The 24,455-nt window shown below is 42.0% G+C and overlaps 1 protein-coding gene across 1 annotated transcript; it reads right to left on the minus strand.

Annotated features, from left to right (window-relative positions):
• Window positions 1–20,468: 20,468 nt before the first annotated feature.
• On the minus strand, window positions 20,469–22,983 carry LOC124267474 (ankyrin repeat domain-containing protein 17-like). Its single transcript, XM_046702394.1, has one exon. The coding sequence runs from the start codon at window positions 22,981–22,983 to the stop codon at window positions 20,764–20,766; it is 2,220 nt and encodes a 739-aa protein (XP_046558350.1). The 3' UTR covers window positions 20,469–20,763.
• Between the last annotated feature and the right edge of the window lie 1,472 nt (window positions 22,984–24,455).

Consider the following 24,455-nt stretch of genomic DNA (forward strand, 5'->3'; position numbering starts at 1 on the left):
TAGACAGCCATAACTTAGACCTCCATATCATAGACATTCATATCATAGACAGCCATATCTTGGACCTCCATATCATAGACAGCCATATCTTAGACCTCCATATCTTAGACCTTCATATCTTAGACCTCCATGTCTTAGACAGCCATATCTTAGACCTCCATATCTTAGACCTCCATGTCTTAGACCTCCATATCTTAGATCTCCATATCTTAGACCTCCATATCATAGACCTCCATATCTTAGACCTCTATATCTTAGACCTCCATATCTTTGACCTCCATATCTTAGACCCCCATATCTTAGACCTCCATATCTTAGACCTCCATGTCTTAGACAGCCATATCTTAGACCTCCATATCTTAGACCTCCATATCTTACACCTCCATATCTTAGACCTCAATGTCTCAGACAGCCATATCTTAGACCTCCATGTCTTGGAAAGCCATATCTTAGACAGCCCTATCTTAGACCTCCATATCTTAGACATTCATATCATAGACAGCCATATCTTAAACCTCGATATCTTAAACATTCATACCATAGACACCCATATCTTAGACCTCCATATCATAGACAGCCATGTCTTAGACCTCCATATCATAAACCTCTATATCTTAGACCTTCATGTCTTAGAGAGCCATATCTTAGACGTCCATATCTTAGACCTCCATGTCTTAGACCTCCATATCTTAGACCTCCATATATTAGACCTCCATGTCTTAGACCTCCATATCTTAGACCTCCATATCTTAGACCTCCATATCTTAGACCTCCATGTCTTAGACCTCCATATCTTAGACCTCAATATCTTAGACCTCCATGTCTTAGACAGCCATATCTTAGACCTCCATATCTTAGACCTCCATATCTTAGACCTCCATATCTTAGACCTCCATATCATAGACAGCCATATCTTAGACCTCCATATCATAGACAGCCATAACGTAGACCTCCATATCATAGACAGCCATGTCGTAGACCTCCATATCATAGACAGCCATATCTTAGACCTCCATATCATAGACAGCCATGTCTTAGACCTCCATATCGTAGACAGCCATAACTTTGACCTCCATATCATAGACAGCCATGTGTTAGACCTCCATATCATAGACGTTCATATCATAGACAGCCATATCTTAGACCTCCATATCATAGACAGCCTTAACTTATACCTCCATATCATAGACAGCCATGTCTAAGACCTCCATATCATAGACATTCGTATCATAGACAGCCATAACTTATACCTCCATATCATAGACAGCCATGTCTTAGACCTCCATATCATAGACAGCCATATCTTAGACCTCCATATCATAGACAGACATATCTTAGACATTCATATCATAGACAGCCATATCTTAGACCTCCATATCATAGACAGCCATATCTTAGACCTCCATATCATAGACAGCCATATCTTAGACCTCCATATCTTAGACATTCGTATCATAGACAGCCATAACTTATACCTCCATATCATAGACAGCCATGTCTTAGACCTCCATATCATAGACAGCCATATCTTAGACCTCCATATCATAGAAAGCTATATCTTAGACATTCATATCATAGACAGCCATATCTTAGACCTCCATATCATAGACAGCCATATCTTAGACCTCCATATCATAGACAGCCATATCTTAGACCTCCATATCTTAGACCTTCATATCTTAGACCTCCATGTCTTAGACAGCCATATCTTAGACCTCCATATCTTAGACCTCCATGTCTTAGACCTCCATATCTTAGATCTCCATATCTTAGACCTCCATATCTTAGACCTCCATTTCTTAGACCCCCATATCTTAGACCTCCATATCTTAGACATCTCTATCTTACACCTCCATATCTTAGACCTCCATGTCTCAGACAGCCATATCTTAGACCTCCATGTCTTGGAAAGCCATATCTTAGACAGCCCTATCTTAGACCTCCATATCTTAGACATTCATATCATAGACAGCCATATCTTAAACCTCGATATCTTAAACATTCATATCATAGACACCCATATCTTAGACCTCCATATCATAGACAGCCATGTCTTAGACCTCCATATCATAAACCTCTATATCTTAGACCTTCATGTCTTAGAGAGCCATATCTTAGACGTCCATATCTTAGACCTCCATGTCTTAGACCTCCATATCTTAGACCTCCATATATAAGACCTCCATGTCTTAGACCTCCATATCTTAGACCTCCATATCTTAGACCTCCATATCTTAGACCTCCATGTCTTAGACCTCCATATCTTAGACCTCAATATCTTAGACCTCCATGTCTTAGACAGCCATATCTTAGACCTCCATATCTTAGACCTCCATATCTTAGACCTCCATGTCTTAGACCTCCATATCTTAGACCTCCATATCATAGACAGCCATATCTTAGACCTCCATATCATAGACAGCCATGTCTTAGACCTCCATATCATAGACAGCCATGTCGTAGACCTCCATATCATAGACAGCCATATCTTAGACCTCCATATCATAGACAGCCATGTCTTAGACCTCCATATCGTAGACAGCCATAACTTAGACCTCCATATCATAGACAGCCATGTGTTAGACCTCCATATCATAGACATTCATATCATAGACAGCCATATCTTAGACCTCCATATCATAGACAGCCATAACTTATACCTCCATATCATAGACAGCCATGTCTTAGACCTCCATATCATAGACAGCCATATCTTAGACCTCCATATCATAGAAAGCCATATCTTAGACATTCATATCATAGACAGCCATATCTTAGACCTCGATATCTTAAACATTCATATCATAGACAGCCATATCTTAGACCTCCATATCATAGACAGCCATGTCTTAGACCTCCATATCATAAACCTCCATATCTTAGACCTCCATGTCTTAGAGAGCCATATCTTAGACGTCCATATCTTAGACCTCCATGTCTTAGACCTCCATATCTTAGACCTCCATATCTTAGACCTCCATGTCTTAGACCTCCATATCTTAGACCTCCATATCTTAGACCTCCATGTCTTAGACCTCCATATCTTAGACCACAATATCTTAGACCTCCATGTCTTAGACAGCCATATCTTAGACCTCCATATCTTAGACCTCCATGTCTTGGACCTCCATATCTTAGACCTCCATATCATAGACAGCCATATCTTAGACCTCCATATCATAGACAGCCATAACTTAGACCTCCATATCATAGACAGCCATGTCTTAGACCTCCATATCATAGACAGCCATATCTTAGACCTCCATACCATAGACAGCCATGTCTTAGACCTCCATATCATAGACAGCCATAACTTAGACCTCCATATCATAGACAGCCATGTGTTAGACCTCCATATCATAGACATTCATATCATAGACAGCCATATCTTAGACCTCCATATCATAGACAGCCTTAACTTATACCTCCATATCATAGACAGCCATGTTTTAGACCTCCATATCATAGACATTCGTATCATAGACAGCCATAACTTATACCTCCATATCATAGACAGCCATGTCTTAGACCTCCATATCATAGACATTCATATCATAGACAGCCATGTCTTAGACCTCCATATCATAGACAGCCATAACTTAGACCTCCATATCATAGACATTCATATCATAGACAGCCATATCTTAGACCTCCATATCATAGACAGCCATATCTTAGACCTCCATATCTTAGACCTTCATATCTTAGACCTCCATGTCTTAGACAGCCATATCTTAGACCTCCATATCTTAGACCTCCATGTCTTAGACCTCCATATCTTAGATCTCCATATCTTAGACCTCCATGTCATAGACCTCCATATCTTAGACCTCTATATCTTAGACCTCCATATCTTAGACCTCCATATCTTAGACCTCCATGTCTTAGACCTCCATATCTTAGACCTCAATATCTTAGACCTCCATGTCTTAGACAGCCATATCTTAGACCTCCATATCTTAGACCTCCATATCTTAGACCTCCATGTCTTAGACCTCCATATCTTAGACCTCCATATCATAGACAGCCATATCTTAGACCTCCATATCATAGACAGCCATAACGTAGACCTCCATATCATAGACAGCCATGTCGTAGACCTCCATATCATAGACAGCCATATCTTAGACCTCCATATCATAGACAGCCATGTCTTAGACCTCCATATCGTAGACAGCCATAACTTAGACCTCCATATCATAGACAGCCATGTGTTAGACCTCCATATCATAGACATTCATATCATAGACAGCCATATCTTAGACCTCCATATCATAGACAGCCTTAACTTATACCTCCATATCATAGACAGCCATGTCTAAGACCTCCATATCATAGACATTCGTATCCTGGACAGCCATAACTTATACCTCCATATCATAGACAGCCATGTCTTAGACCTCCATATCATAGACAGCCATATCTTAGACCTCCATATCATAGGCAGACATATCTTAGACATTCATATCATAGACAGCCATATCTTAGACCTCCATATCATAGACAGCCATATCTTAGACCTCCATATCATAGACAGCCATATCTTAGACCTCCATATCATAGACATTCGTATCATAGACAGCCATAACTTATACCTCCATATCATAGACAGCCATGTCTTAGACCTCCATATCATAGACATTCATATCATAGACAGCCATGTCTTAGACCTCCATATCATAGACAGCCATAACTTAGACCTCCATATCATAGACATTCATATCATAGACAGCCATATCTTAGACCTCCATATCATAGACAGCCATATCTTAGACCTCCATATCTTAGACCTTCATATCTTAGACCTCCATGTCTTAGACAGCCATATCTTAGACCTCCATATCTTAGACCTCCATGTCTTAGACCTCCATATCTTAGATCTCCATATCTTAGACCTCCATATCATAGACCTCCATATCTTAGACCTCTATATCTTAGACCTCCATATCTTAGACCTCCATATCTTAGACCTCCATGTCTTAGACCTCCATATCTTAGACCTCAATATCTTAGACCTCCATATCTTAGACCTCCATATCATAGACAGCCATATCTTAGACCTCCATATCATAGACAGCCATAACGTAGACCTCCATATCATAGACAGCCATGTCGTAGACCTCCATATCATAGACAGCCATATCTTAGACCTCCATATCATAGACAGCCATGTCTTAGACCTCCATATCGTAGACAGCCATAACTTAGACCTCCATATCATAGACAGCCATGTGTTAGACCTCCATATCATAGACATTCATATCATAGACAGCCATATCTTAGACCTCCATATCATAGACAGCCTTAACTTATACCTCCATATCATAGACAGCCATGTCTAAGACCTCCATATCATAGACATTCGTATCATAGACAGCCATATCTTAGACCTCCATATCATAGACAGCCATGTCTTAGACCTCCATATCATAGACAGCCATATCTTAGACCTCCATATCATAGACAGACATATCTTAGACATTCATATAATAGACAGCCATATCTAAGACCTCCATATCATAGACAGCCATATCTTAGACCTCCATATCAAAGACAGCCATATCTTAGACCTCCATATCTTAGACATTCGTATCATAGACAGCCATAACTTATACCTCCATATCATAGACAGCCATGTCTTAGACCTCCATATCATAGACAGCCATATCTTAGACCTCCATATCATAGAAAGCCATATCTTAGAAATTCATATCATAGACAGCCATATCTTAGACCTCCATATCATAGACAGCCATATCTTAGACCTCCATATCATAGACAGAAATATCTTAGACCTCCATATCTTAGACCTTCATATCTTAGACCTCCATGTCTTAGACAGCCATATCTTAGACCTCCATATCTTAGACCTCCATGTCTTAGACCTCCATATCTTAGATCTCCATATCTTAGACCTCCATATCTTAGACCTCCATTTCTTAGACCCCCATATCTTAGACCTCCATATCTTAGACATCTCTATCTTACACCTCCATATCTTAGACCTCCATGTCTCAGACAGCCATATCTTAGACCTCCATGTCTTGGAAAGCCATATCTTAGACAGCCCTATCTTAGACCTCCATATCTTAGACATTCATATCATAGACAGCCATATCTTAGACCTCGATATCTTAAACATTCATATCATAGACAGCCATATCTTAGACCTCCATATCATAGACAGCGATGTCTTAGACCTCCATATCATAAACCTCCATATCTTAGACCTCCATGTCCTAGAGAGCCATATCTTAGACGTCCATATCTTAGACCTCCATGTCTTAGACCTCCATATCTTAGACCTCCATATCTTAGACCTCCATGTCTTAGACCTCCATATCTTAGACCTCCATATCTTAGACCTCCATGTCTTAGACCTCCATATCTTAGACCACAATATCTTAGACCTCCATGTCTTAGACAGCCATATCTTAGACCTCCATATTTTAGACCTCAATATCTTAGACCTCCATGTCTTAGACCTCCATATATTAGACCTCCATATCATAGACAGCCATATCTTAGACCTCCATATCATAGACAGCCATAACTTAGACCTCCATATCATAGACAGCCATGTCTTAGACCTCCATATCATAGACAGCCATATCTTAGACCTCAATATCATAGACAGCCATGTCTTAGACCTCCATATCGTAGACAGCCATAACTTAGACCTCCATATCATAGACAGCGATGTGCTAGACCTCCATATCATAGACATTCATATCATAGACAGCCATATCTTAGACCTCCATATCATAGACAGACATATCTTAGACATTCATATCATAGACAACCATATCTTAGACCTCCATATCTTAGACAGCCATATCTTAGACCTCCATATCATAGACAGCCATATCTTAGACCTCCATATCTTAGACATTCGTATCATAGACAGCCATAACTTATACCTCCATATCATAGACAGCCATGTCTTAGACCTCCATATCATAGACAGCCATATCTTAGACCTCCATATCATAGAAAGCCATATCTTAGACATTCATATCATAGACAGCCATATCTTAGACCTCCATATCATAGACAGCCATATCTTAGACCTCCATATCATAGACAGCCATATCTTAGACCTCCATATCTTAGACCTTCATATCTTAGACCTCCATGTCTTAGACAGCCATATCTTAGACCTCCATATCTTAGACCTCCATGTCTTAGACCTCCATGTCTTAGACAGCCATATTTTAGACCTCCATATCTTAGACCTCCATGTCTTAGACCTCCATATCTTAGATCTCCATATCTTAGACCTCCATATCATAGACCTCCATTTCTTAGACCCCCATATCTTAGACCTCCATATCTTAGACCTCCATGTCTTAGACAGCCATATCTTAGACCTCCATATCTTAGACCTCCATATCTTACACCTCCATATCTTAGACCTCCATGTCTCAGACAGCCATATCTTAGACCTCCATGTCTTGGAAAGCCATATCTTAGACAGCCCTATCTTAGACCTCCATATCTTAGACATTCATATCATAGACAGCCATATCTTAGACCTCGATATCTTAAACATTCATATCATAGACAGCCATATCTTAGACCTCCATATCATAGACAGCCATGTCTTAGACCTCCATATCATAAACCTCCATATCTTAGACCTCCATGTCTTAGAGAGCCATATCTTAGACGTCCATATCTTAGACCTCCATGTCTTAGACCTCCATATCTTAGACCTCCATATCTTAGACCTCCATGTCTTAGACCTCCATATCTTAGACCTCCATATCTTAGACCTCCATGTCATAGACCTCCATATCTTAGACCACAATATCTTAGACCTCCATGTCTTAGACAGCCATATCTTAGACCTCCATATCTTAGACCTCCATTTCTTGGACCTCCATATCTTAGACCTCCATATCATAGACAGCCATATCTTAGACCTCCATATCATAGACAGCCATAACTTAGACCTCCATATCATAGACAGCCATGTCTTAGACCTCCATATCATAGACAGCCATATCTTAGACCTCCATACCATAGACAGCCATGTCTTAGACCTCCATATTATAGACAGCCATAACTTAGACCTCCATATCATAGACAGCCATGTGTTAGACCTCCATATCATAGACATTCATATCATAGACAGCCATATCTTAGACCTCCATATCATAGACAGCCTTAACTTATACCTCCATATCATAGACAGCCATGTCATAGACCTCCATATCATAGACATTCGTATCATAGACAGCCATAACTTATACCTCCATATCATAGACAGCCATGTCTTAGACCTCCATATCATAGACATTCATATCATAGACACCCATGTCTTAGACCTCCATATCATAGACAGCCATAACTTAGACCTCCATATCATAGACATTCATATCATAGACAGCCATATCTTAGACCTCCATATCATAGACCTCCATATCTTAGACCTCCATATCTTAGACATTCATATCTTAGACCTCCATGTCTTAGACAGCCATATCTTAGACCTCCATATCTTAGACCTCCATGTCTTAGACCTCCATATCTTAGATCTCCATATCTTAGACCTCCATATCATAGACCTCCATATCTTAGACCTCTATATCTTAGACCTCCATATCTTAGACCTCCATATCTTAGACCCCCATATCTTAGACCTCCATATCTTAGACCTCCATGTCTTAGACCTCCACATCTTACACCTCCATATCTTAGACCTCAATGTCTCAGACAGCCATATCTTAGACCTCCATGTCTTGGAAAGCCATATCTTAGACAGCCCTATCTTAGACCTCCATATCTTAGACATTCATATCATAGACAGCCATATCTTAAACCTCGATATCTTAAACATTCATATCATAGACACCCATATCTTAGACCTCCATATCATAGACAGCCATGTCTTAGACCTCCATATCATAAACCTCATATCTTAGACCTCCATGTCTTAGAGAGCCATATCTTAGACGTCCATATCATAGACCTCCATGTCTTAGACCTCCATATCTTAGACCTCCATATATTAGACCTCCATGTCTTAGACCTCCCATATCTTAGACCTCCATATCTTAGACCTCCATGTCTTAGACCTCCATATGTTAGACCTCAATATCTTAGACCTCCATGTCTTAGACAGCCAGCCATCTTAGACCTCCATCTTAGACCTCCATATCTTAGACCTCCATATCTTAGACCTCCATATCTTAGACAGCCATATCTTAGACCTCCATATCATAGACAGCCATATCTTAGACCTCCATATCATAGACAGCCATAACGTAGACCTCCATATCATAGACAGCCATGTCGTAGACCTCCATATCATAGACAGCCATATCTTAGACCTCCATATCATAGACAGCCATATCTTAGACCTCCATATCATAGACAGCCATATCTTAGACCTCCATATCATAGACAGCCATGTCTTAGACCTCCATATCATAGACATTCATATCATAGACAGCCATATCTTAGACCTCCATATCATAGACAGCCTTAACTTATACCTCCATATCATAGACAGCCATGTCTAAGACCTCCATATCATAGACATTCGTATCATAGACAGCCATAACTTAGACCTCCATATCATAGACAGCCATGTCTTAGACCTCCATATCATAGACAGCCATATCTTAGACCTCCATATCATAGACAGACATATCTTAGACATTCATATCATAGACAGCCATATCTTAGACCTCCATATCATAGACAGCCATATCTTAGACCTCCATATCATAGACAGCCATATCTTAGACCTCCATATCTTAGACATTCGTATCATAGACAGCCATAACTTATACCTCCATATCATAGACAGCCATGTCTTAAACCTCCATATCATAGACAGCCATATCTTAGACCTCCATATCATAGACAGCCATATCTTAGACATTCATATCATAGACAGCCATATCTTAGACCTCCATATCATAGACAGCCATATCTTAGACCTCCATATCATAGACAGCCATATCTTAGACCTCCATATCTTAGACCTTCATATCTTAGACCTCCATGTCTTAGACAGCCATATCTTAGACCTCCATATCTTAGACCTCCATGTCTTAGACCTCCATATCTTAGATCTCCATATCTTAGACCTCCATATCATAGACCTCCATTTCTTAGACCCCCATATCTTAGACCTCCATATCTTAGACCTCCATGTCTTAGACCTCCATATATTAGACCTCCATATCATAGACAGCCATATCTTAGACCTCCATATCATAGACAGCCATAACTTAGACCTCCATATCATAGACAGCCATATCTTAGACCTCCATATCATAGACAGCCATGTCTTATACCTCCATATCATAGACAACCATGTCTTAGACCTCCATATCATAGACATTCGTATCATAGACAGCCATAACTTAGACCTCCATATCATAGGCAGCCATATCTTAGACCTCCATATCATAGACATTCATATCATAGACAGCCATACCTTAGACCTCCATATCTTAGACATTCATATCTTAGACCTCCATATCTTAGACCTCCAAATGTTAGACTTCCATATCTTAGACCTCCATATCTTAGACAGCCATATCTTAGACCTCCATATCTTAGACCTCCATATCTTAGACCTCCATATCTTAGACCTCCATGTCTTAGACAGCCATATCTTAGACCTCCATATCTTAGACAGCCATAACTTAGACACTAATGAAGTGGATTAATTAAGACAACACCCAGTCCTAATTAGTAGGAAGAGTCCTAATTAGTGTTCCCTGCTGAGTAGACCTAGCTTGTAAATAAACAAAACAATTGAAACTGTAAAGTATGTGTAAATGTATGAAGGACATTTAGAAGTGGAACGCATAAGAAAAGCAAAGATTTATGGAAGTCAACTTCATTATTGTGAATAACACGACGTTTCGGAGTGTATGCTTACTCCTTCATCACCTGGACTCTCACCTGATGATTTTGTGTACAAATCATTTATTCTCAAGCAAAATTTTCAAAATGTAATGACTATAACTGCTATATAATTCTACATTGTGAACATTATATGGAAGACAGGAATCAGTTCTTTTCCAAACTTTTAGATCTTTTTCATGTTAATGTATCTGTACAAATAGAATTACTGCCAGAACATGAAATGCTGTATCTCTTTTCTGGAGGTGAAATACCAGTTACTGAACACACAGATGAAATGTCGTGGAGATGTATGATTATCCTATTTTGTAAATATCTGTATTCCATGGTATCCTCACTCTAGTCTGTATTTTAAATCCTTCCTTGCCTTTGCTCTGTACATGTGTGTACCCGCCTTGTGAATATGTTGTTGTGCATATATGATGTATGCATGTATGCTATCTTCGGATTAAAATAAGTAGTGAGGATGTTTTATAGTCAATATATGTCCGAATGCTGTTTGTCTGATTAGGGTTAGTGTATATTATATTTATTATTTACTATTTATTTTTTTTATCTCTGTTGAACTTATAATATATATGCTGAATGAACATAACGTCTTGTCTAATTGATTCTACTGGACTGATCCATTATAAGAAATAGGTATCAGCTTGAGGATTAGTTTTGCACAGAACCAGAAATGACTGTCTAATTTTTGGGAGGTTACCTGCAGTGTGCACTCGTCAGTGTCTATTGAAATAGGTTGTAGGTAATAGGCACACACTTTCTTCAATCACGTGATGAGAAGGAAGAACATAGACACTGCATTTCTTTTTCCATAAAATGTATGCAGTTACAAAACATTTCGGGTTCATTTTCATTTTCCTGAAATATAGACTCGGGTTTGACATTCCAGAATATATTTACATTTCATTATAAATTAACACAGTTTCATCTCTCCAAGTGTTGCATTCCATTCCCATTGAATTATGTAAAGTGGATTCCAATGTCCATGTCACGACAGGGACTTGTGTGTTTTATCAATGTGTTGAACGAACAGCTCCAACCTTTAACGCATAAGAGATAAACCGTATAACTCCTAATTTTGGATTACTAATTTTATTAAGCAATTAAAAAATGCATGACGATTCGGATGAGAATTGGTCTTCAGCAACCCATGTCGTTAGAGGTGACTAACGCTTTCAGATGGTCAGGCTGGGTTGGCATATGTCATCGTATCTCAATTGTATAGATGTTCATGCTGTTGATCCGTGGATTGTCGAGTCCAGGCTCGAATATTTACAGACTGCCGGCACATAGCTGGGGTATTGCTCAGTGCGGCGTTAAACAACAAACCAACCCTAATGTATTCAGTTACAAATCATTTCCTGTCCGTTTTTTTCTATTTCCTGAAATAGAGACTCAGGTTTGACATTTCAGAATAGATTTACATTCATTATAAATGAGCAAAGGTGAAACTAGAAATCAGTTTCATCTCTCATAGTTTTGAATTTCATTTCCATTGAATTATCTGAAGTGGGCTCAAATGTTACGACAGGGACGTGTATGTTGTATTTATATGTTGAACTTTGTTTATGAATTTTAACCCTATTCCCGACATGGCGACCTTTGTACACAAATATATTATTAGTCAGTCATCGTGTGATGTGGACATTCTCCATTAAGTGAAGTGGTGTCATATTTTAAAGCTTATAACATAATTCAGTATCACTCGTCAGTGTCTATTGCACTTGGCAGTAGGGCCTACTGTACTGCGCTGTGCATTTTATGCAGTTACCCACCCCACCATGACAGACATGACTAATACAAACTACTCTCTCGAGGAAATCTGCATTCATGATATTGTCGACAGGAAATTTAATACTGATTTGTTAATCGTTTACGAACCGGCCTGTACCTTTGGTGATCACAAACTTTGTGACAATATCTTTCACCACAGCCTTTCAATGTTGATGACGGGGTAGGGTTGAAATATTCGGGAACGTTCTTTCTTATCTTGTTCTCTTTATTCAACTGGTTTCTATAAAGATTTAAGATTAAAGATCAACTTTGTTTCGCCAGGGTGTTTCAACAAATTGAAAGAACTCCTGCATACATATAGCATTCTATTCATCTATTTATCTCGTGTCATAAATGTATGCAGTATGTATGTTAAGAATACACTGGCAAGAAATCGCAACCAACAATCGCGTTCAAAGATTTCAGTATGGCGGTGCTGCAATGAGTGCACATGAAACTTTATAAAGAAAATAATTCAATATTCTATTCACACATGATTAATTCTGTACATTTAGGATGTGCAAGTCTAGAACTATGGTGGCATTTGCTGCCACTAACATTGTATGAGACAGACATGAATGGTGTCTGGCTATTCAATTCGCACTGTAGCCACTGGGAAAATGCATCAAACAGTTGATTCACTGTGCCATAATTATTAGGCATTTTTATATGTACAAACCTTTCCCACAAAGCCGTATATTATATTTGATGGCAGGTGGAGTGATATAGTGGTTAAAGCGTTCGCTCATCACGCCGAAGGGCCGGGTTTGATTCCCCACATAGGTACAGCGCCTTTTTTGACATAGCAATCGTTTTCATCAGAAATATACAAACATTAATACAGTTTAGGATACTACTCTTCACAGGTGCTTACGTAATCCATCACCAATGCGTTTTTTACTGACAGGAGCCAGATCTCTGCCTTAATACACAGCCGTTTCAATTTCAACAAAATCATTACATGAACTGTGGGGAGGCTGTTTCGTGTCAGTTATTTGAGTGTCGTTGATAGCCCCATCAGACCATGTCACCTTCACATCATTTCAGACCATGAGCCCTTCACATACCATCAGACCATACAACCTTCACATCCCACCAGTCCATGTGACCTTCCCATCCCATCAGACCATGTGACCTTCCCATCCCATCAGACCGTGTGACCTTCCCATCAGACCATGTGACCTTCACATCTCATCAGACCATGAGCCCTTTCCACCATCAGACCATGAGACCTTAGCATCCCATCAGACCATGTGACATTCACATCCCATCAGACCATGTGCCCTTCACATAACATCAGACCATATGCCCTCCATATCCTATCAGACCATATGCCCTCCATATCCAATCAGGCCATGTAACATTGACATCCCATCAGACCATGTAACATTGACATCCCACTAGACCACGTGCCCTTTACATCCCATCAGACCATAAAACCTTCACATCCCATCAGACCATGTAACCATCACATCCGCTCAGACTATGTAAACTTCATATCCTATCAGACTATGTAAACTTCATATCCTATCAGACCATATGCCCTTCATAGCTCATTAGATCACGAGACCCTCAGATCTCATCAGACCATGTGCGCTTCTCATCCCATCAGACTATGTGACCTTCATATCCCATCGGATCATGTGACCGTCACCTCCCATCAGACCATGGAATCTTCACATCCCACCAGACCATGGAATCTTCACATCCCATCAGACCATGTGCCCTTCACATCCCATCAGACCATGTGACCTTCACCTCCCATCAGAAGATATGACGTAATGGAACATATGGAACTTTCACAGAGAGCGTGTGTGAAGCCTGTTTCAGGTGTACCCCGCCGTGATATTGGTGGAATATTGCTAAAAGCGGCGTAAAACTAAACTCAGTCAGTCAGTCAGTGTGAGAGCGTGTACATTACAGGATGGTATGAATGGTGCAAGGGAGATTACTCGGGCCAGGTTTGGTATACCACACTCGCTGCTGACAGTGCACTGTTAGTGTGCCGCGTTCATTGAACAACAGGAGCACCGTCACCCTGGATGTTGATACTGTTGATCATGGTGAATGATGTAAGGGAGACTACTCCGTCAGGTAGCGCCCCACTACACTGGTAGTAACAGTACACAGACACCTCACATGCGAGGTTCGGCCTTTGTCAGTCAACACTGTCACTGTACCGGACGAATTCTCATGCTCGCTGTGTACGGTGCAAGGGAGACTACTGTGTGCGCCAAACGTTGTCCAGTTTCACATTCTACCTTAGCTTTCAGTTCACACTTCCTAAGCGAGGCACAAGCGGCAGTAGGGTAGCCTAGTGGTTAAAGTGTTCGCTCGTCACGCCGAAACCTGGGTTCGATTCGCCTCATAGGTACTAAGTGTGAAACCCACTTCTGGTGTCCCCCGCTGTGATATTGCTGGAACATTGCAAACAGCAACGCAAAACTAAACTGATTCACTCACAAAAAAGAGGCAAACAAAAGCTGTGGGTTTGAATATCGGATGGGACCCACAAAGATGCCATGCTCAATGCAATGATGACTTGCATATTAACATTTTCTCAGCTTGATTCGTGTGTCGTTGTCACGTAGTGTGTTCCCATGGTTACGGTGGTACTGTCATAGCTGGTATCTGCATACAATGTTAAACAACGTGTGTGTGGAAGTGTCAAGGTCAAAATATTGTCGAAAATGTGTTACATTGTGCCTTTAATGTACTGGTGTAATGCCCTGGGTAATCTCACAAAAGTCCATGACGTGATTTCCTTCACATCCCACACTGCTGAATACCGATGAGACACAGCATCATACCTCTTCATTTGTCACAGCACAAAGAAGTATCTGTAAGATTGCGACAGGTTTCAGGCAACCTAGATTGCAGCCGTGTCCATATTTTTCTATTTCCCATTCCACATACAGAGCAAAATCTGAAACTACGATGTGCATGTTCTCATCTTCGCATCTTACGTGCATCAACCAAACGGTAGAAGCATATATCAAACCAAGCCATTAACGGTCTGGATGTTTAGTAAAAATCATAATATGACAATATCCTTTTGCAAATACACTCTGTTCTCCAGGTTTACAAGCCTAAATTATTGCACAAAATTGTTCATCCTTGTCTTTACAGTGTGTCAGCTGGGATGTTATATCGTGATTTGTGTCACTCAAGGAAAAGGAAATAATTGTGTTCGGGACTTGTTCCAAGCGCTGTTAAAACAAAGGTTGGATTCTACAGACCACCATGCACATGCACGAAAACGTGTCATCAAACCCAGAAATGTATGTATTCGCAACGTGTTTGCACACTCCTCCCCAAACACACACACACACACACACACACACACACACACACACACACACACACACACACACACACACACACACACACACACACACACCTATGCCATCAAGCAACGAAAACATACAGACTCTCTCGCGACCAATCAATATGCACAACAGAACTCATTTGTCAACACTCGCCCAAGTGATCAACCCCCAAGAATCTCTAGTCGGCATACCACGAGTGGGTCAAGAAAGGACAGACCTATCGGGCATTGTCATTCGTCACCAATCGCCGTAATTTCCGTAACATCCAAGAAGACTCCCTATCAATGAATGTTATGTGCAAAAATACGGCTAACCAATCAGAATGCTCGTAAAGATTGATGTACTTCAATAAAAACAGTTCTGAGTACTTAAGTCGGTTATGGCATTGTGTGATAGTTGAGCGAAATTTATATATCGTCATTGTACCACTTTGTGTACCCCTCTGATAAGTGTGAAGCTATGAATACACAATGCCATGTTAGAAAGTGGTCAAATGTAACACATGTTACATTTGGGATTACACTTTCTACGAAGTCTAGCCGTTGTCCGATACTATTTTTGTGGAAACCGCAGTGGCAGAGTGGGCTAGACGGCTGACTGGCGATTAGGTGCCCGAGTCTGAGAGTTTGGGTTCGAGGGGACTCACCACAACAAAAGTGCTAGAATCTGTACAAGTTCATAGTCAGGAAAGACAAGGCCTTCACACATTTGAGGTGAACGTGGCTGAAGTGAAACCAGGAAGTAACGTACAGAGACTCAAAGTTTACACAACTTCTATACAGGACAAAAGTCAAGCGCTGTTGGAAGTTCATGAGTCGTCAGTCTGCAAGGTGTTCAGGCTGTATTGTTTTTGTATAGTTACATAATATATAAATTCAAATACTACTTCAAAGGTTACTTAGCGTCAACAAACATTAGCGCGACACACAGTATATTCTGGATGTCCATCGCTGTCCGTCATGAAACACAAATTACATTTCGTCTCATATACATCATTTCCTTACTTAGCAACAATTCTATAGCAATATCATTCATGGGTGATAGATAGGTGTTGGTCAAATACGAAATGTACTGCATTTACCTGTCCACGGATATACTCGAGATGCGTGCAGCGAAGGGACTGCACTAACGGACATTGTTGTGAACTAAGGGTCACTTCCTTGACCTCTGACACAAACCGAAAGTCACAGCTCGTTAACAATAATGTTTCAATTATCCTTCCACAAGGTGAAAACGTGAGGTATATCAACAGAGAGAATAAATGTATCAGTATATATATATACTCACTCGCTCACTCACTCACTCACTCACTCACTCACTCACTCACTCACTCACTCACTCACTCACTCACTCACTCACTCACTCACCCACCACCCTCCCACTCACTCACTCACCCAACTCACTCCCCCACTCGCCCCCTCACTCACTCACCCAGCCACCCACCCACCTTGATTAAATGTATACATTCTTCGATAGGCATTATATAAGTTGAGTTAATGAAGAATGATGACACTTTTTATCGATATACAACTTCTTTTATTCTGTGGAAGGCGACAGTGTTTTTAGAAATGAGTAAATTGTCTTGTCATCCTTGTGCCCACATATTCGTGCAACACGTATAAGGAAAGGTGGCCAGATTGTGTTGATTGTTGTCTAAGCTCCCTCTGTTCATATTTTCGCAAGGTTACTGTAATTGATCCGGAAATACGCTTTGTTATTTGGTTTTACGTCGAGAGAGAGAGAGAGAGAGAGAGAGAGAGAGAGAGAGAGAGAGAGAGAGAGAGAGAGAGAGAGAGAGAGAGAGAGAGAGAGAGAGAGAGATTAATATTGACGTTTATTAACTATTACACATATTTTCATTGTGTATCTTCACATACATGTATATACTATTATAAGCCAAGGTAGAACTCGAAAAAGCTGCCAAGGCACATATGCGTTGAAACACAATTTTCAAATGCAGAACTTTACCACAAGGCATATATTGTGTCATGAATGCCATACCATCCACATTGTCTCTTTACACTGGGAAAGTTATAAAAAATATTCAGACTGGTTTTCTTGTAAAATTAATGAAGAACTCCGCCAAAATGGTGAATTTAATGAGTCTACAATATGTTTGATGGTATGTGTATAAGATACATGTGCCAGATAAGACGTCCAGTGTATATTCTACACAACTCTCTACTTAAATGTCATGGTATTTCACAACAGCAGTCTATATATGTGCGGGGTCGGATGTATGAACATGCTCTGCGCAGTCAAGTTGTAATGTTAGTTGTTTACCATTTTGCAGCAAACTTACATTCACAGAAATATATCTTGTTCGTTTCTTCCTTTGTTAGTTCTGTCAACGCAGAATTACGGACTGTTAATAACGTGAAATTTGATAGTGATAATACAAATGAAGCATCGACTCGTGACCCATGCTTGTCTCCCCGTGAATGTCCGGGTTAGAATGTGCCTTCAGTAACCCATGCTTGTCTCCCCGTGAAGGTCCTGGTCAGAATGTACTTTCAGTAACCCATGCTTGTCTCCCCGTGAAGGTCCGGGTTAGAATGTGCCTTCAGTAACCCATGCTTGTCTCCCCGTGAAGGTCTGGGTTAGGATGTGCCTTCAGTAACCCAGGCTTGTCTCCCCGTGAAGGTCTGGGTTAGAATGTGCCTTCAGTAACCCATGCTTGTCTCCCCGTGAAGGTCCGGGTTAGGATGTACCTTCAGTAACCAATGGTTGTCTCCCCGTGAAGCTCTGGGTTAGAATGTGCCTTCAGTAACCCATGCTTGTCACCCCGTGAAGGTCCGGGTTAGAATGTGCCTTCAGTAACCCATGTTTGTCTCCCCGTGAAGGTCCGGGTTAGAATGTGCCTTCAGTAACCCATGCTTGTCTCCCCGTGAAGGTCCGGGTTAGGATGTGCCTTCAGTAACCCATGCTTGTCTCCCCGTGAAGCTCTGGGTTAGAATGTGCCTTCAGTAACCCATGCTTGTCACCCCGTGAAGGTCTGGGTTAGAATGTGCATTCAGTAACCCATGTTTGTCTCCCCGTGAAGGTCCAGGTTAGAATGTGCCTTCAGTAACCCATGCTTGTCTCCCCGTGAAGGTCTGGGTTAGAATGTGCCTTCAGTAACCCAGGCTTGTCTCCCCGTGAAGGTCCGGGTTAGAATGTGCCTTCAGTAACCCATGCTTGTCTCCCCGTGAAGGTCTGGGTTAGGATGTGCCTTCAGTAACCCATGCTTGTCTCCCCGTGAAGCTCTGGGTTAGAATGTGCCTTCAGTAACCCATGCTTGTCACCCCGTGAACGTCCGGGTTAGAATGTGCCTTCAGTAACCCATGTTTGTATCCCCGTGAAGGTCCGGGTTAGAATGTGCCTTCAGTAACCCATGCTTGTCTCCCCGTGAAGGTCCGGGTTAGAATGTGCCTTCAGTAACCCATGCTTGTCTCCCCGTGAAGGTCCGAGTTAGAATGTGCCTTCAGTAACCCATGCCTGTCTACACGTGAAGGTCCGGGTTAGAATGTGCCTTCAGTAACCCATGCTTGTCGTAAGAGGCGACTAACGGGATCGGTCGGTCAGGCTCGCTGACTTGGTTGACATATGTCATCGGTTCCCAATTGGGCAGATCGATGCCCATGCTGTTGATCACTGGATTGCCTGGTCCAGACTCGATTATTTACAGACCGCCGCCATATAGCTGGACTATTGCCGAGTGCGGTGTCAAACTAAACTCACTCACTCACAAATGAAATATCACATGTTTACTGCTTTTACACTTATCACAAATACAAACATTCATTCTAAGCCAGAACATCTTGTCACCTTCTCATGTCTGTATGGTAGGACGATCTTTGGCGCTCGATAAATCCTCGCCTCCCACGTGTAGCGAGCTGGTTTACGTATTGTTCTCACAATGGTAGAAAAGGAAATTTGATTTGCAGTTTATTTGAAAAGGGAGAATACATGACTCGAGCTCGCGAGCCACAACTGATTGTAGCTGAAATGGTTTATGAATATTTATAAGTCTACTCGTATGGTATTGCTGACAAGGACACTACATGTTTAGTTATACAGAATGTTTTTTCTATAAACACTATATTCAGTATACTTGCTACACAAGACAGATGTCCACGTGAACGTCGATCTGTTGTGATGGTTGCTAACTACGGGAATGTTTGTTGTTTGTTTTTCTCCATTGACTATAACTAACCACTGGTTCATAGCCCGAACAATCCATTGTCTCACACGTGTTATGTTTTTGCCACCTGTGTAGTCACCGGCTATGGAGTTAAAGGTGAGAATACATCAGTACCACGGGGCCGTGAGAAACACCTGCAAGTGTCTTGACCGAGTGGTGTATAACGTCTCCCTTCATTATCTCTGTAAGGGTTGTGGCGGTGGGGTAGCCTAGTGGTTTAGGCGTTTGTTCGTCACGCCAAACACCCGGGTTCGGTTTCCCACATGGATACAATGTGTGAAGCCCATATATGGTGTCCCCCGCCATGATATTGCTGGAATATTGTCCCCAAACAAGTATCCACATGGTTCAGTATTTGACATCAGGTTGTACCTTAACCACCAACATCAAACTATAGTTCCATCCTATCATTCTTCCCGACACAAATCCCCTTAGTAGGTAGATAGTAGTCAAACTAGGGGAATATTCATCCATGACAGATGACTCAAAATACAACTACCATTGCTAAATTATTTCTTCACATTTTCTGTCCCATGATACCTTGACACGACCACCTATGAGAATAACAACCATGGTCTGAGACGGCTAGCGTGGGTCTGCACGATCAACAAGGTTACTGTCACTAAGGGCATTGCTGTGTTTGTTCCGGACCTTAGACTTACAACCTTTGGCAGGGATATTGAAGATGCTCGTCACCGCGTGGTGGCCTTTCTGTTTCCCTATCATATCCGCCGTTAGCCCATGCTGGTTTGTGGCGTTGATGTCCACCACGTTCTTGGAGATGATGTGTCTCACCATATCGGCGTCACCCACGACACTGGCGACATGGAGGACGTTGTCGCCATCATCATCCACTAGAGTGACATCAGCTCCTTTCCTTACCAAGAAGTCAAAGACACCCGTCTGTCCCCTCTCTGCTGCCCACATCAGGGAGGTCCTCCCACTGTGTCCTCTACTGTTGATGTGAGTCATGCGATTCACCAAGACAGCGTTTATGGTCGTCACATTATCACCGCTGCATGACACGTGTAGGATGTTGTTCCCGTCATCATCTCTCAGGGTTACATCTGCGCCGTGTTGTACAAGCAGTTCAAACACGTCACTGTTCCCAAACTCTGCTGCCAACATCACCGGAGTTCTCCCGTACTTCCCTCTACCGTTAATGTCAACAACATGTTTCAGGAGGATGAAGTTGACTATGCTGGCACTCCCGTGAATACATGCTACGTGCAGGACGTTGTTCCCGTCTTCATTCACGAGGGACAGATCTGCCTGGTTCTTTACTAGCAGCTCAAACACTGCCCTGTGTCCTCTGCTGGCTGCTGTCATGATGGGGGTGTTACCATAGCAACCTCTGCTGTTGATGTGAATGATATCGATTGAGAGGAGACACTTGACCATCTTCACACTTCCTCCACAAGCAACGTGCAGGATGCTGTCTCCATTGCCATCAACCATCATCAGGTCGCCTCCTCTACACACAAGGAAATAGAACAGTTCTATATGGCCAAACTCTGCTGCCAGCATCACAGGTGTTCTCCCGTACTTTCCTTTGCTGTTGATGTTGGAAACGTTCATCTGCAGTATGTGCTTCACCATTTCTACATCTCCCCCAATGCAGGCGACATGAAGAATGTCGTCATCTTCAGTATCTTTAAGTGACAGATCCCCTCCCTCACACACTAAAAAGTCAAGCACTTGTCGATGTCCTTTTTCTGCTGCTACCATGGCCGGCGTCCTGCCAAACCTCCCTCGACTGTTGATGTCAAAGTGTCCTAGTGAGAGGACGAACGTCACCATGTCCACCCGCCCACCACTACACGCAATGTGGAGGATGCTATCACCATAGTCGTCAAGGCTCGTTACATCGCATCCTTTACTCAACAGCAGCTTGACCACTCCCGTGTGACCATTTTCTGCAGCGGACATGATCAGAGTGCGCCCATCTCTGCCTCTGCTCTCGATGGCATCAGTGTTGCGACAGAGGAGATAATTCATCATCTCCGTGCTGCCCCCAAGACAGGCAATATGTATGAAATTGTTACCACACGAATCGCCAAGATTCAGATTACAGTTTCTACTGACAATCAAGTTAAACACATTTCTATGTCCTTCCTCTGCAGCCAGCATTGCTGGTGTACGTCCAGACTTGCCTCTGCTGTTGATGTCAAATATAAACCCCGAGAGGACGTACACCACCATGTGCAGGTGGCCTCCGATGCAGGACACGTGCAGAATGTTGTTCCCATCATCGTCTGTATGAAACATATTGGCGCCTTCACATAGAAGAAGGTTAAAGAGTTCCTTTTTGCCATATTGTGCAGCCACCATCAGTGGCGTCCTCCCCTTTCGTCCTCGGCTGTTGATGCCAACGATGTGTTTTGAGAGAATGTTCTTCACCATGGGTGCGTTGCCTCTTATACAGGCAACATGGATAATGTTGTCGCTTTCATTATCCAAGAGGGATATATCACCACCTTTGCCTACAAGGAGATTTAATACCCTCTTATGGCCACCCCATGCTGCCTTCATCACCGGCGTTCTGCCATACTTCCCCCGACTGTTGATGTCCACAATGTGTTCATGTAGGATATATCTCACAATGTCCAAATAGCCTCCCAAACAGGCATGGTGAAGAATATTGTCTCCATCATCGCTCACTTGTGTCAGATCACATCCTGTGTTGACGAGTAGGTCAAATATGTTCTTAAATCCTTTTCGTGCCGCCAACATTACTGGAGTTCTCCCGTTCATTCCACTGCTGTTGATGTCAACAATGGCGATTTTCAGAACATACCTGACCATTTCTAAGTCACCCCGAGGCAGGCAGCGTGAAGCACGTTGTTGCCGTCATCATCCACGTGTAGCAGATCAGCTCCTTTCCTCACCAACAAGCTGGCACAATGATCTGTTCCATCACAGGCGGCAACCATGACTGGCGTTCTCCCGTTCTTCCCTCTGGTATTGACATCAGCTAAACCCTCAGATAAGAGGTATCGCACACCTTCTATGCTTCCCTGTCTGCAGTTGGTATGGATGTTGATGTCAGTAGAGGAGATCTGTGGGCTCATCCGAGTGCACAACATCATGCTGGTTCCTGAAAGAGTGCATGAGCCGCTGATAACATGTACACAGGGACACAATCGCGTAGAGTTTCAGTAGCATGTATATGTCGCAGAAGATGAATTCATTTTCTCGCACAGTGGCATTGTATACAATGTCTCAATAAGTATATCGGTAACACGACATGTCCAAGTCATCTTAGGGAAAAGCACAATACGTGAACCGATTCATCTGTGATCAAAAACTTGTATTTCCAAAAACAAGATGAAATATAAATAGAATTTCCACACCTGTAGACAGCGTGTCAGCAGATGAAGGTAGAGTTCACACTGACATTGTTAGCACTGAATGAATACTTCTGTCTGCTCCATACTCTACTATTTACACACTGCCGCCATGCAGGTGGAATATTGCTGAGTGTGGCGTTACACAAACAAACAAACATACATACATACATACATACACACAAACACATACACACGCAAACACACACAGACATATACGTGAGGGCTTGTGAGGGTGTGCCAATAACATACAGACAAATATAACGAAAGCAACCAACCTGTTCCACGCATGGAAAATATCAAACACAGTCAGCACATATACACGATAAATGATCAAGACACGGGAAAACGAGTATATTTCAATGGCGGTTATACAATTTACAAAGGGGCTACTTTCTCATTCAGCACGCAGAAATCACTTCATTTAATGTTGTGTCAGACGGTCGAGGCTGGCAGGTATTGCCGCTGACAATGCCCATTTAAGTGCAGCTGAGCTGCAGAGGTGTTGTGAGGGCTTGTGGTGGAGGTGTCTTGGGCATGTGAATGAATGGACGAGTATCTATGTCAGTGAATGAATATGTGAACAGGTTTAGACAGGGACATGAAGTATCGGCATTTTACATGCACAGGACACCTGTATTATACACGTGTATGGATCACCATGTACATATCGCCATGCACAGAAGAACAGATCACCATGTTCGTGTACAGAGCGCGCGCACACACCCGCACACGCACACGCACACACTCGTGTATCATCTCCTAACACACATGTGTAAATATGCACCATCCTATTACATACACATATACGCGCACACACACACAGACACACAGACAGACAGAAACAAACATGCATCGTCCCACACACGAGATAGAGAGAGAGAGAGAGAGAGAGACAGAGAGAGAGAGAGAGAGAGAGAGAGAGAGAGA

Source organism: Haliotis rubra, unplaced genomic scaffold, assembly GCF_003918875.1.
Source record: "Haliotis rubra isolate DU_JTF1 unplaced genomic scaffold, ASM391887v1 Scf1004, whole genome shotgun sequence".
In the NCBI taxonomy this organism is placed as follows: domain Eukaryota; kingdom Metazoa; phylum Mollusca; class Gastropoda; order Lepetellida; family Haliotidae; genus Haliotis; species Haliotis rubra.